We start from the raw sequence: 14,101 nt of genomic DNA, 5'->3' as shown, positions 1-14,101 counted from the left end.
CCCCCGCGCGGCCGGCAGGTGGGCTGCGCGCGGGCCCGGCCGGGGCGGGGCGAGGGCGGCCTGCGGGCCCCATGCCGGCGAGCGGGCGACTTGGCCGCCCTTGGGAGGCAGTGTCACCAGGCCCGGGCTCTCTGGCGGCGAGGGGACGGGGGGTGCATCCTTCCCGTGTTTTGGTGACCGCCCTTGTCCTCCCCCTCAGGTTAGGTAGCCCCCCTCCCGAAGCTTCTGGAGGAAAGGCCCCGGGTGTCCCCCGGCATGCCTTATCTCGCGGCGGGGTGCGCGGCCGCCGGCCCTCGGGAGAAGTTGGGCTGCCCCGGGCGGCCCCGGGGACGAATGGCCGCGTTTGTGCAGCGGTTGTAAGCAAGATGCGGTAGCACGTGACCCTGGAAAGCAAACCCTGATGCCGGTTCTCCACCACCCGTGTGCGCTTTTCTCTGACACTTGGCCCCCAGCAGATGCATCACAGGTGAGTAGCTTGGTGGTCTCAGCGTTGGTGACATCTTTGGAAAACATTTGGCAAATGAGACTTAAGAGTGCTTTTGTTTTTGGTGCCATTGGGCAGGTTACAGGTGCGATTGGCAAGTGGGTTTGTCCCAAAGGGAACAAAACATCCAGAAACCAGTATTGGGTTGAATATACTCTCATTAAACTTGATTTACTCCAAATGTGAGTAGTTGTTCCGAATAGCCATTACGTCGATTGTTGGCTCGTTGGACATCTTTATCCTTGCCTTTGAGTTTTTTGCGCGTTTAATAATATTTTTATCTGGATTTCGAAGTGTGTTTTTAGCTCATCACCATGTTTCACCTTGAATTTTGCTGGTTACCGTCTGGCTTGGCTGGTAATGTAGAGAAATTAAGTTATTAATTCTGCAGACTTCGTGTTAATGTTGAAAGTACTTTGTGGTACCATGCCACTACAGTACAGAAGTGTGCCAGAGAAATAGTTACATTGGGCCATTCTTTATGAGCCCTTTCATAGGCTGTATGTTGAGGATAAGGAAGATAAAAAAAACTTCATCCAAATTGCTGAAACTGTCCATTGCATTTGCAAAGTGGCGTTTCAGTTAGCTTCTTATATGTCATTCTAAGAAAAAGTCGTAAGATTAGCAAATGGTCACATAAACTAGAGAAGATGAAGGATATGATTCTACAATGAATGCATAGGAAAGAAGAGCGAGCTTAGTATCTTGATTCTGGTCCTTCTCCCAAGATTGCTTCCTAGCATCCAATATGAGAAGAGCTAGAATAGAATTGCACTTTGGAATGAGGGAGTCTTTTGAGGCTCATACTGTAAATTCCCTTCATCTGCTTTCTCTCTGTGGGATACTAGTTACCTTTGGTTTATGGCTGCTGAGATCATCACATTTTAGTGACTCACAACAAAGCAGAAATCTGCTGAGCCTCTCACATTAAACTCTGGTTTGAACTGGTTTGAGAAGGCCTAAGAGTCAACCTAGAAGCACCGTTTTGATTTTTATCTTGAGATTAGGTGCACAGATTAATACTCAGAAATTTTCAGCATGGAATTTGAAGCTACAGACTTTTAATTGTACTTAAAAAAAATTATCGTAACCAGTTTTTTGTAGGTCATTACTGCTGCAGTGGTTCTAAAGTTTTAGTTAATGTTTGTAGCTATAAAAAGTCACAGGAAGGGCTTCCCTGGTGGCGCAGTGGTTGGGAGTCCGCCTGCCGATGCAGGGGACACGGGTTCGTGCCCCGGTCTGGGAGGATCCCACGTGCCGCGGAGCGGCTGCGCCCGTGGGCCATGGCCGCTGAGCCTGCGCGTCCGGAGTCTGTGCTCCGCAGCGGGAGAGGCCGCAGCAGTGAGAGGCCCGCATATAGCAAAAAAACAAACAAACAAACAAAAAAAAAGTCACAGGAAAAGTCTGTTTTAAACCACCCCAAACCCAGAAACCTTCAAAATTGTTAGCTATCGCTTCTTTAGGCTATAAGGATTTTTGCATTCTTCTATAGCATAATTAAATACTGTTATTAATGTGCTGTCTTTCATGAGGTGTTCCTCATTTGCCATGTGATGCTAGTCGTCTTTCTCGTAAAGATGAGTTTGCATTGCTTCATCCAAATCAAAGACATATTTCAAAATGCCTACCCTATGTAGGGTATCGCCTTCAGCTTTGTACACTTTATTAACGTCTGGGAGCCTAGTTGTATGAGATACCTAGCCCGGGGTAAGGTTGAAGCTTATGGATAGAGAATAATTCAGGAATAGGTCTATGTGGGACTTTAAACATACTCCACAATATAAATACACAGATCATAAGTGTTGGAACTGTAAAAGGCAAAAAGTTTCTTTTATTGTAATTGTCTTTTTCTAGTCATAGTTAAGAGTTTAGATTCCTTAAATTAGGCAGACCTGGACTTAAGTGCCAATTCTGCGACTTACTAGTTTCTTAAATTAGGCAGACCTGGATTTAAATCCCAACTCTGCCACTTACTAGTTAATGTAATTTTGGGTTAAGTTACTTAGCCTGAGTCTCAATTTTCTCATCTCTAAAATGGGATTAAGAATAATACCTACCTCACAGTAGTTATAAGGATTAGGTGAGGTAATTACATGTTATCACTTAGCCCAGTGCCTAACAGCTAAAGTAAGGGAGTAATAAGTATTATTATTATTTTCATGTTGATTGGTAGCTGATATTGCCATTTTTCAGATTAAAAACCTATTAAGTTTTGCCTTCACTGCTAAGGAGTGTGTAGAGCGATTTGATTCCCCTTCCTGTTTTTCACCCCTCCCATGTACATAGGTGCATGCACACGAACTTGCATTACTGTGATAACTCAGTATAAGCATTGGAGGTCACTGGTGACCTCCTTTGGATAGCCTGTTGGCTGGCCTCTTGAAGTTGTTTATAATATGGCAGTCTCTAAATTCTGACATAGGAACTAATACTTAACTGATAACAGTCTCTAGTAGTGTCTTATTCAAATCAGTATACCCTTATTTTAATAACTTTGTTAATGGCACTACAAGATGGATTTTATGGATAAAGCAGTTCTCAGATTTTTCAGCCAAAAATGGTCTCTAGATAAAAAAAAGTTTGGTGTATTGAAAAACTTTTTGACAGTATTTTGCAGCATGATCTGTGTTCTTTGATTTCATTGCTGTGTGATTTGGGGCATATGACAAGCCCTCTTTGAGCCACTGTTTCCTTGGTTACCTTATTTTGAAGAATTGGTGAGCAAATATGAAGTAATTTTTTATAAAGTAGCAAAGCTTGCCTGATGAACCTTGATATGTGGAGGATATTACTAAAATTATTAATTATTAAGGTATCTGTACAGAATTTCAATAAAATGCTGATCCATGGAGAAGATATGGTGCTTCTTTACACGATTGGTAATCTAATTCAGACCCAGTATCACTTTAACTCCTGGTAAAAGGAATTAGTAAAAATTCTTTGAGTAAGTTAAAACAGACTGTCTATAAAACTCCTGGTTTAAAGTAATAAGCCGGTTGGAGAAACTAAATTCTGTGAAGGAAAAAACTTAGGTGAATTTAAAAAACAAACCCTCATTGCCAGTGTGCTCTAAGGATTGCAAACTTTGCTTTAGATGGTGTGCTTAGGGTTTGGAGCAAGGCACACCTGAGTTAAATCCTGTTTCTGCTCTATGACGGCTGAGTTAACATCTCTGAATCCCAGTGACACTAGTTATCAGGGAGCTGTGAGCATAGAAATGAAGTCATAGTTGGTTAAGTCCCATTTCCCCACCTCCATTGTTTCAGGTTCTTCAGTACCTTAAACAGAGTCACTGAGGTAATTTTGTGCATAACTGGTTGTGTCTGCTCTTTCTTAGGATGAATGAAATGAACCTGAGCCCAGTGGGGATGGAGCAGCTGACTTCATCCTCTGTGAGCAATGCCTTGCCAGTCTCAGGGAGTCACCTGGGGTTGGCTGCCTCACCCACTCACAATGCCATCCCGGCCCCAGGTGAGTGGTAAGGGAGAGTGACTGAATTTCAGCACTTAATTGCATTATCAGTTATAAATGGAGCCTACAGGGGGGTGAAAGCCCCTTTAAGAGTGGAAGGGAGAAGCCCAACAGGTCTAAATGGTGGTTCCACATGTGGCAGCAATTTTTCTAGAGTACTGAAGTCCTAGTGGATAGAAAAGGAGTAGCGGTTTTTTCCTGATTGTTCTCTTCTTGGGTTAGTGGCCTTTTGTCTAGAGCTGTAGTTGATTTGGCATTTTATCTAGGGTTACCCATTCATCTGTTTTCTCCCTTGGCATTCTGTCCCTGGGTTATTAGGAGAGAATCAAAGTTACTGTAATAACTATTCCTAGAACACATGGGAAATTCAGCTTTATTTTCTATGATATCAAACTGGCAACAACTGCAAACACACCAGGCCTAGAATTATGGTCAAAGAGGAGGTTTCAGAGATGGAGCGCCTACATAGAACTCCCCCTGAGCCTCAGTACTGGGACAGAATAATAGTATAGGAAAAGCTCATTTTTCCCTATCGCTGTACTTTTAAAACCTTTTTATCTGGCTAGTTCAGTTTTTTCTTTCTACTGAAACGGAAACGAAATAAGTAAGCCATTGAGTCTTACAGTGGCAAGATAGTGATTCTTCGGTCTTTGACATTGTAATGTATTGGATTTTATCAAAGTAAGAGTTAATGTTTAAGAGTATTTTAAATCTATTAAGTTGTTTAGTTCTTTATAGAGAATTACCTGCTTAACTACTAATATGCAGCCATTAAATAAGGTTTGTCTAAACTAGGGTGTCTTCACATTTCTTTTAGTGTCCACAAAAGAAATTTTTAAAAAATTTATTACTTCTTAACTCATTTGATTATCTCTTAGGCATTCCATTTAGTGAACACTCTTATTGGGGAGGAAAAGCCTATTAAAAAATACTGCCACTGGCAAAAATAATGCGAATCAGCACTGCCCAAGTTGGTGATTGTTCATTATGATACGTAGGCACAGGGTCACTTTAGCACTTGCAGATAGATATAGTCCAAGGTAAATATAAAGTGCAGATTTTTAAAAATCATGAAGTACAGCATATATACAAAAGATTATATGAAAATATGTATGTACAGTTTTACATTTAGCTTTACATTAATTTCCAAGTAGAAGCATTTTTTAAAAAATTAATTAATTAATTAGTTTATTTTCTTGGCTGCATTGGGTCTTTGTTGCTGCTGCGCTCAGGCCTTCTTTAGTTGCGGTGAGTGGGGGCTACTCTTCGTTGTGGTACATGGGCTTCTCATTGCGGTGGCTTCTCTTGTTGCAGAGCACAGGCTCTAGGCACACGGGCTTCAGTACTTGTGGCACACGGGCTCAGTAGTTGTGGCTTGGGCTCTAGAGCGCAGGCTCAGTAGTTGTGGCTCATGAGCTTTGTTGCTCTGCAGCATGTGGGATCTTCCCGGACTAGGGTTCTAACCCATGTCCCCTGAATTGGCAGGCAGATTCTTAACCACTGCGTCACCAGGGAAGCCCAGGAGCATATCTTTTTTTAAGTGAAACGTTCTCACCATATAAAATGGAAAATATAATAAAGTGCAAAAATAAATTAAAAAACTCTGGGGACTTCCCTGGTGGCACAGTGGTTAAGAATCCGCCTGCCAGTGCAGGGGATACGGGTTCCAGCCCTGGTCTGGGAAGATCCCACATGCCGTGGAGCAGCTAAGCCTGTGCTGTGCCACAACTACTGAGCCCACACGCCACAACTACCAAGCTGCACTCTACAACTACTAAAGCCCGTGCTCCGCAACGAGAAGCCACCGCAATGAGAAGCCCATGCACCGCAACGAGGTGTGGCCCCTGCTCGCCACAACTAGAGAAAGCCTGCGCACAGCAACAAAGACCCAAATAAATAAATAAATAAAATTCTTAAAAAAACAAACAAACAACTGTTCTGTCATTACTCAGAGACCACTCTGAACTTTGATATATTTCTTTGAACTTTGGTATGTTTCTTCCCATTCTTTTTATCTCTAAATAATGTGTTTTCTTAAATTGTATTTAAAGTAGGTTTTTAATTGTAATTAAATGCTTTGATACTTAAGAGCAATAGACAACTGGATGATCAAGTTGGCATTTTAAAACTAACTTGACTAAATTTAGGACTTGTTTGTGGATGTCTGCACAGCACTACCTATCTGGGGATGTAAAGGGCTGCTAGATGTGATTTTTGCCCATTTCAAAAACCTTCCTAATAGTTGAGCAAGTGATTACAGAATTTTAAAGTACTTACTTTTTAAAAAAAAATTAATTAGGGCTTCCCTGGTGGCGCAGTGGTTGAGAGTCCGCCTGCCGATGCAGGGGACACGGGTTCGTGACCCGGTCTGGGAAGATCCCACATGCCGCGGAGCAGCTAGGCCCGTGAGCCATGGCCGCTGAGCCTGCGCGTCCGGAGCCTGTGCTCCACAACGGGAGAAGCCACAACGGTGAGAGGCCCGTGTACTACAAAAAAAAAAAATTAATTAATTAATTAATTAAATTATGGCTGTGTTGGGTCTTCGTTGCTATGAGCGGGCTTTCTCTAGTTGCAGAGAGCGGGGGCTACTCTCCATTGCGGTGCGCGGGCTTATCATTGCAGTGGCTTCTCTTGTTGTGGAGCACGGACTCTAGGCACGCAGGCTTCAGTAGTTGTGCCTTGCGGGCTCTAGAGCGCTGGCTCAGTAGTTGTGGCGCACGGGTTTAGTTGCTCCCGCAGCATGTGGGATCTTCCCTGACCAGGGATCGAACCCATATCCCCTGCACTGGCAGGCGGGTTCTTAACCACTGCGCCACTAGGGAAGCCCTAAGATACTTCTTTTTTTAAAAAAAAAAATTTATTTATTTATTTATGGCTGTGTTGGCTCTTTGTTTCTGTGTGAGGGCTTTCTCTAGTTGCGGCAAGTGGGGGCCACCCCTCATCGTGGTGCGCGGGCCTCACTATCGCGGCTTCTCTTGCTGCGGAGCACAGGCTCCAGACGCGCAGGCTCAGTAATTGTGGCTCACAGGGCTAGTTGCTCCGCGGCATGTGGGATCCTCCCAGACCGGGGCTCGAACCCGTGTCCCCTGCATTGGCAGGCCGACTCTCAACCACTGCGCCACCAGGGAAGCCCCTAAGGTACTTACTTTTAATGGAGAAAAAAAAATTTTTTTTTGTAGGGCTGCCAGTGGCGATTCCAAACTTGGGTCCCTCCCTGAGCTCTCTGCCTTCTGCTTTGTCTCTCATGCTCCCAATGGGTATTGGGGATCGAGGGGTGATGTGTGGGTTACCTGAAAGAAACTACACCCTACCTCCACCACCTTACCCCCACCTTGAGAGCAGTTACTTCAGAACCATTCTACCTGGTAAGTGTTATAGTTATTCAGGAATTTAGAAGAAAGAATTCAGCCAACTCTTAACTTCAGTTCTTGAAGACTTGAATAACACTTTTTTCTGTTTGTCACTATTAGATATTAATCTGTGTGGGAAAAAAATTGTTCATATTTATGTACTTTTCCTCTTAGAACATATAGATAACATATTAACATAGCAGTTTGACTAAGCTTAATTTCTTAATGGCACATAAACAATTTTCTCGTCTCCTCTAGCATCTCCTTGGTTCAGTTTTTATAATTTTGCAGTTGTAATTCCTATCAACCACATGTCCTGCTTACGGTGTCATTGTTTATTATAAAGTAAAGTTTATTGAATTTTTATTCTAGAAGTATTATATACTCATTTCAAAAAATTTAGCAAATAAGGAGGAAGGGGAATCATTCATAGTCCCATCATCCATCTTTTTGGTGTACTTCCTTCCTGTCTTTTATGTATAGGATTTTACTGTTTTTCATAATTAACACTATATAGTACTTTCTATACAATTGTGTACCCTTTTTTTTACTTAACATTTTTCTCTATTTTTACATAGTTATTTTTCCCAACTGCTATGTGGTTTTCATAATTATCCATTTTAATGACGCATTATATTCTACTGAGTGGATATTCCGTGGTTTATTATATCTTTATAATAATTAAATAATTGTTGGACAGTTTTTTCCAGTTTTTTAAATTACCATATATGAATGTCTTTGTGTATAATATTTACAAAATGCATTTAGGGGAGATTACCATAAGTGGAATTTCTTGTGCAAGAGGGTATGAACATTTTTGAGGTTATTATTATAGATACTTTCCAAAGAGGATTTAGAAATTTAGGCTCCTACTGGCAATGCAGCAAGTACCATTTCACCACATCTTCACAAGCACGAGTGTTCAAATATTTTTTTCTGTTTTAATAAAGCAGGTATAATTGTGACTTGTTTTGAATAGAGCCTAATGTTTTATGATAGTTTAATGAGTTAAAAATTATATTTAATTTTTCACATGGAAAATCTTTTAAATGATTTTACCTTTTAACTCTTATAGAGCAGATTTCAGCATCTTAAGACTCAGGAACTCCAGCCATGTATATATTAAAGGCAGCATTTATAAGTGATTAATTTCTAGTGACTTCAAAGGAACATAGTTAATTTTTTATGACTTCTGAGTTTCACAGGAAAAACTGAATTGTGGTGTATGTATGTTGCTATTTATAAAGTATATAGATATCAAACCAAAGAAACAGGTAGGAGATTATTTTAATTTAGTTACATTTGTAAGGAATTTGGAATTCTTTATATTTAACAATATACTGAAAAATTCCTGATATCTCATCTTTTCCTTTTCTCAGGCATTTTATCTTATTTAGCTGACAGACCACCTCCTCAGTATATCCACCCTAACTCTATAAATGTTGATGGTAATACAGCATTATCTATCAGCAATAACCCTTCAGCGCTAGATCCCTATCAGTCCAATGGAAATGTTGGATTAGAACCAGGCATTGTTTCAATAGACTCTCGCTCTGTGAACACACATGGTCCCCAAAGTCTTCATCCCACTGATGGCCATGAGGTGGCCTTGGACACAACAATCACTATGGAGAACGTCTCTAGGGTCACCAGCCCAATCTCTACAGATGGAATGGCAGAAGAGCTTACCATGGATGGTGTTGCAGGCGAGCATACCCAGATCCCAAATGGCTCCAGAAGTCATGAACCTCTGTCTGTGGATTCTGTGAGCAACAGCCTTGCAGCAGAAACTGTAGGACATGGTGGTGTGATACCCATTCATGGGAATGGCCTGGAGCTCCCTGTGGTCATGGAGACAGACCACATTGCAAGTCGGGTCAACGGGATGTCTGACAGTGCCCTCAGTGACTCCATCCACACCGTGGCCATGAGCACCAACTCTGTAAGCGTGGCACTCTCTACCTCACACAACCTCGCCTCCCTAGAATCTGTTTCCCTCCATGAAGTTGGCCTAAGTCTAGAACCTGTGGCTGTCTCCTCCATCACCCAGGAGGTTGCTATGGGGACAAGTCATGTAGATGTGTCTTCAGACAGTCTTTCTTTTGTACCACCTTCACTGCAAATGGAAGACTCCAATTCAAACAAGGAAAATATGGCAACTTTGTTTACAATTTGTGAGTGTGCTTAGCCTTTTTCTTTTGGAGATATTGATAGAAAGGGCCATCATCCTTAACAGGTTTAGTCACAAAGTCAGGTGTTAAGGGAGTATAGAAAGTAACGAGACTTTGGAACTTTTATTTGCCTTTGTATTGTCCTTTGTATTAACGTGGTGCCTTTTCCTCAGGTAAGCCAGACAGTGTATAGACATTTTGTTGGTTCTTATAGCATCTTCCTGAAGTAAGGAAACAGTCATTTCTGTATTTTACAGGTAAGCTTAGCCTAATAATACTTAAGGTATTTCCCAAGATTTCACAGATAGTTAATTATAGAAGTAAGTTTCAGTAAGGTATTCTGTGTGACATGCCATTTGCTTTTTCAACATAAGACATTTATTAGATCATGTGTAATATAATTCACATATGCATTTTAAAGTGTACAGTTTAGTGGTTTTTAGTATATTGACAAGGTTGTGCAACCATCACCACTGTGTAATTCCAAAATTTTTATCGCCCCATAAAGAAACCCCATTAGCAGTCACTCTCACCCCTGCCCCCCATTCTCAGGCAACCACTAACCTACTTTCTCTGGATTCGCCTATTAGACATGTCATATAAATGGAATCCTACATTACGTGGCTGTGTCTGGCTTCTTCCCAGCATAATGTTGTGGTGGCTTATCCATGTTATAGCATGTATTAGTACTTTATTCCTCTTTTTGGAAGAAGAATATTCCATTGTATGCGTATACCGCATTTTGTTTATCCATTTATCTTTTATGAATATTTTGTTGTTTCTCCTTTTTGGCCATTATATTCAATGCTGGTAGGAACATTCATGTACAAGTTTTTGTATGAACGTATGTTTTTAATTTTCTTGGATATAAGGAGTGGAATTCCTCATTTTGAGGAATTGCCAGACTGTTTTCCAAAGTGGCTGCACCATTTTACATTCCCAGCATCTGTGTATGAGGGTTCCATTTTCTCTACATGTTTGCCAAGACTTTTTTTTTTAATACCCATTGTAGTGTGTGTGAAGTGGCATCTCATTGTGGTTTTAATTTGCATTTCCTTAATGACTAATGATGTTGAACATCTTACATGTACTTATTGGCCATTTGTATATCTTTGAAGGAAACCTGTAAGTGTTTTTTGCAATATGAAATCTGAATCTCCTTTGTTTGAAGAGTTAACATGGTTTCTTGTTAAGAGCATTGGAGAATAATTTCTCATAGAGTGTAGGGATCTCTAGTCTGATATTCAAAGAATTTTTAATCAAGTAGTACTCGAAGAAGTAATATTTTATTACTGCTTTGGCTAAATATGAAAACTTACTGATATTTTATGCCATTTAAGTGGTAATTTCTAATGGATTGCTTAGGAGGAAAAGGCACCTAGAAGGCTGTGATTCTAAGGTTTATGTTTTTACAACTATTTTGTGAATGAATTTGGAAAGTTTGAACACAGTCATTGACTAAATAGGGTCATTAATACTACTGTTAAGGTAACAGTGAGAAAGGAAAGTAAAAGAATAGAACAGAAGATTTATAGAGGAGGAGGACACTCCTGAGCTTGTAAAAGTGAAGTTACAGTAAGCACAGAAAACAGTATATGAATTCAGCATTTTTTCTGGCAGTGCAAAAAGACCGCATGAACAATAAGAATTAAGGATGTTAAGCAAATATGTCTGCAAGAATATGATTCACCTGCTGTCCCAAAGAGCAGGTTGCATATTTTTTTTGTCTTAAGAGCTTGTCATCAAAGTGTGATCAGCCAGTTTGTTAATAGTGAAGCAAAAGAGAGCAGTGGTGCAGCTGGCTCTGACTTTGTTGTGCTCTATTGTCATCTCTGTTTTGGCTTTGCATCGCTATAGCATTTCAACTCAGTTTCCTCTTATAGTTTGGTAGAATTGGAATCTTTTGGACTTTAGAACATCCTATCTGAAGGTATTACTTATCTACTCAATGTAAGGAATAATATACTTGATTCTTGAAGTAACGTAGGCTTATTTTTTGATCAGTCTTTCTCTTACGCACTGAATAGAAAACTTGTCCAGTTGGATCAAAAGAAAAATATCAAATGTTGCTGAAGAGAGATATAACAGTGGATATATATTTTAGTGTTAAGAAAGTGGTTCTCTGATCAGAGAGTTTCTACTAGAACCTTGCTTCATACTGGTTACATTTTAATAATTAGTATTTAAATAAAAAAGCAGGTGGTCGTTCATATGCCTGCTAGAACTGACCCCATTTATGTCTCAAATTTCCCATCTGCAGGGTGCACTCTCTGTGACCGAGCCTATCCCTCAGACTGCCCAGATCACGGACCAGTGACTTTTGTTCCTGACACTCCAATAGAGAGCAGAGCAAGGCTTTCTCTCCCAAAGCAGCTTGTTCTCCGCCAGTCGATTGTGGGAGCAGATGTTGGTAAGACCCTTGGAACCATAAAACCCCCTCAGAGGTTCTTCTTCCTTTGTAGGGTGAAGTTGTAAAAGTGGGTGTGTGTAATTTAGTGATTATTTGGTTGATCCAGACGTCAGTTTATAGCTGAAGATTTATCCTTTTACGGAATATTTGTCTTGTCCAGGGGTGACAGCAGTACATCAAGTTGAAAACTTTATTGGGAAAGCTCCCCTTTCTTAGAATCAGAATTGAATAGAGAGAATCCTAGCCTGAGTCTTTGAAGACTTGACTTTTATTTTCAGCTGTATCATCCACTATCAATAATCATGACAAAGCACTCCTTGAAACTTAGTTTCTTTTATAAAACATTGAAAATTCACCAATGATAACTTTTTTATCACTAAAGATATTTACATCAGATGTTTGTAAATTGCCTAATGCTCCTTAGGAAAAGGTAATAAGAAATGTAGACTGCCAAAGTATGCTTATCCATATTGGAATTTCACATGGTATCTGAATCACTGTGCCATTCTTTGAAAATACAATACTAGGTTCGTTATTCTTTCAGGTGTAACTTAGGCATGGGTCAATTGAAAGCATTAAACAGCTTAGATAATAAAGAGCAGTACTTTAAGCACAAGTGATCTTAGAAGTTTAATTTATTTTGTAGTAATTGCTTTACTTTTTTATGATAGAATGATGTTCTCTAGTCTTTTATGTATCAACTCCAAAATAACATATTTGGAGAGACATGGTTTGGTTCCTTGTGTATAAAAATGGGTTCAGGAATTTCTGATACTGCTTCTTACTCTGCTTATTTCTTCTGAGCCCCTATCGAATCTGTTTATTACTTTTTCCTTATTTACAGGATAGAACCCATAAGATTTATCTACCTCTCAGGAGTGCTAGAATATTAGTAGTACTTAGGTTCATTGAAAATAAGATTCTTTGCATGAGTTAAACTACTCTCTTCTCTATCTGATTAGATGTTTAAATCATTGATTGTGTAGTTCATGTCCTTCCACTGATAGGTGTATGGACTGGAGAAACCATTCCTGTGCGGACTTGCTTTGGGCCTCTTATTGGCCAGCAAAGTCACTCCATGGAAGTAGCAGAATGGACAGACAAGGCGGTTAATCATATCTGGAAGGTCAGTGTTTATGCAACTTTTCTGTGACTTTTGGATGCTTTTACTGTAATGAGGTAGTTAAAAAATTAGCCAAGATTCATACAGTGCCTTTCACTTATCAGTCATTTAATAGTACCTTCTTTCTGTTCTTGGTAGCCAACTTATTATACATAGCAAAATATCAGGTATTGAACGTGGAGATAAACTGTTTTAGTCTCCATTTTGTTAGATAGCCCAATGATTATTCATTTTTATTACTTGTGGCAGCTGAGGCCATGGACTTTGTTTATATGTTGAAAGTCTTATTTTGTAATCAACTAAAACATTCCTCAAATATTTAGCTTGGGAAACAATTCTAGAATTGGAAGCTAAGATTATTTCTCTAGTTTTCTAACAGAAGGGGCTAGAAACTTAAGTTTTTGATATAAACAGCTATTCCTATAACATGTTTATATAGAATCTTAGTCAATAGGTGGAGAATGATGCCCGCAAAAATTGAAGTAAGGGGGAAATGGGTCTTGTGATAGTTGGAAAGGTAGAGTGCCACTGGCATTGGGGACTTTAATTGTGGTATCCAGGAGTAAACATAGAGGAATGCTACGTGCATTGGAGAAATAATGAGAAGAGGTGGTTCTCTGACCTTAATGTCCATTCATGCGGTAGATGGTGAAGACAAGTAGACTGTTTTTTATGTCTTTTCCAGTCAAGCCAAAATGTGAATAATCAAGAGCAACATGATTCTGTACACTGAGCACTAACTGTAGGTCTCTAGTGGTCTTTATTGTATTGCTGGAAATAGGGGGACTGGTGAAATGACAAACATGTGAGAAGACAACCATGTATTTTCACACTGACTAGGAAAGGTGGTACCTACTGCAAAGTAAATGAGATTATTGCTAGACTAAACTTAGTAGCATTGTGTGTCACTTGTCAGTTCATCTGATGTGTATGTTTGCCTTTTGTTGACAGATATACCACAGTGGTGTCCTAGAATTCTGCATCATTACAACTGACGAAAATGAATGTAATTGGATGATGTTTGTGCGCAAAGCCAGGTAAGAGTAAACTTGGATGAAAGAAATAGTTACGATTCGGATGATTTTCAGCAGG

General features: G+C 40.0%; 1 protein-coding gene across 1 annotated transcript in view; it reads left to right on the top strand.

Moving 5' to 3' along the window:
* Positions 1-199: 199 nt before the first annotated feature.
* The window catches only part of PRDM4 (PR/SET domain 4), a 23,838-nt gene continuing 9,936 nt past the window's right edge, over positions 200-14,101 (top strand). The window contains exons 1-7 of the mRNA XM_007466192.1: positions 200-466; positions 3,822-3,955; positions 7,135-7,320; positions 8,685-9,479; positions 11,737-11,886; positions 12,894-13,012; positions 13,961-14,046. Of these exons, the coding sequence (XP_007466254.1) occupies positions 456-466; positions 3,822-3,955; positions 7,135-7,320; positions 8,685-9,479; positions 11,737-11,886; positions 12,894-13,012; positions 13,961-14,046 (1,481 nt within the window). The 5' untranslated portion in view covers positions 200-455. The remainder of the gene's footprint in view (positions 467-3,821; positions 3,956-7,134; positions 7,321-8,684; positions 9,480-11,736; positions 11,887-12,893; positions 13,013-13,960; positions 14,047-14,101) is intronic.

The sequence above is a fragment of the Lipotes vexillifer genome, unplaced genomic scaffold (genome assembly GCF_000442215.2).
Source record: "Lipotes vexillifer unplaced genomic scaffold, Lipotes_vexillifer_v1.1 scaffold2136, whole genome shotgun sequence".
NCBI lineage: Eukaryota > Metazoa > Chordata > Mammalia > Artiodactyla > Lipotidae > Lipotes > Lipotes vexillifer.
This window is presented reverse-complemented; position numbering and strand designations above follow the sequence as displayed.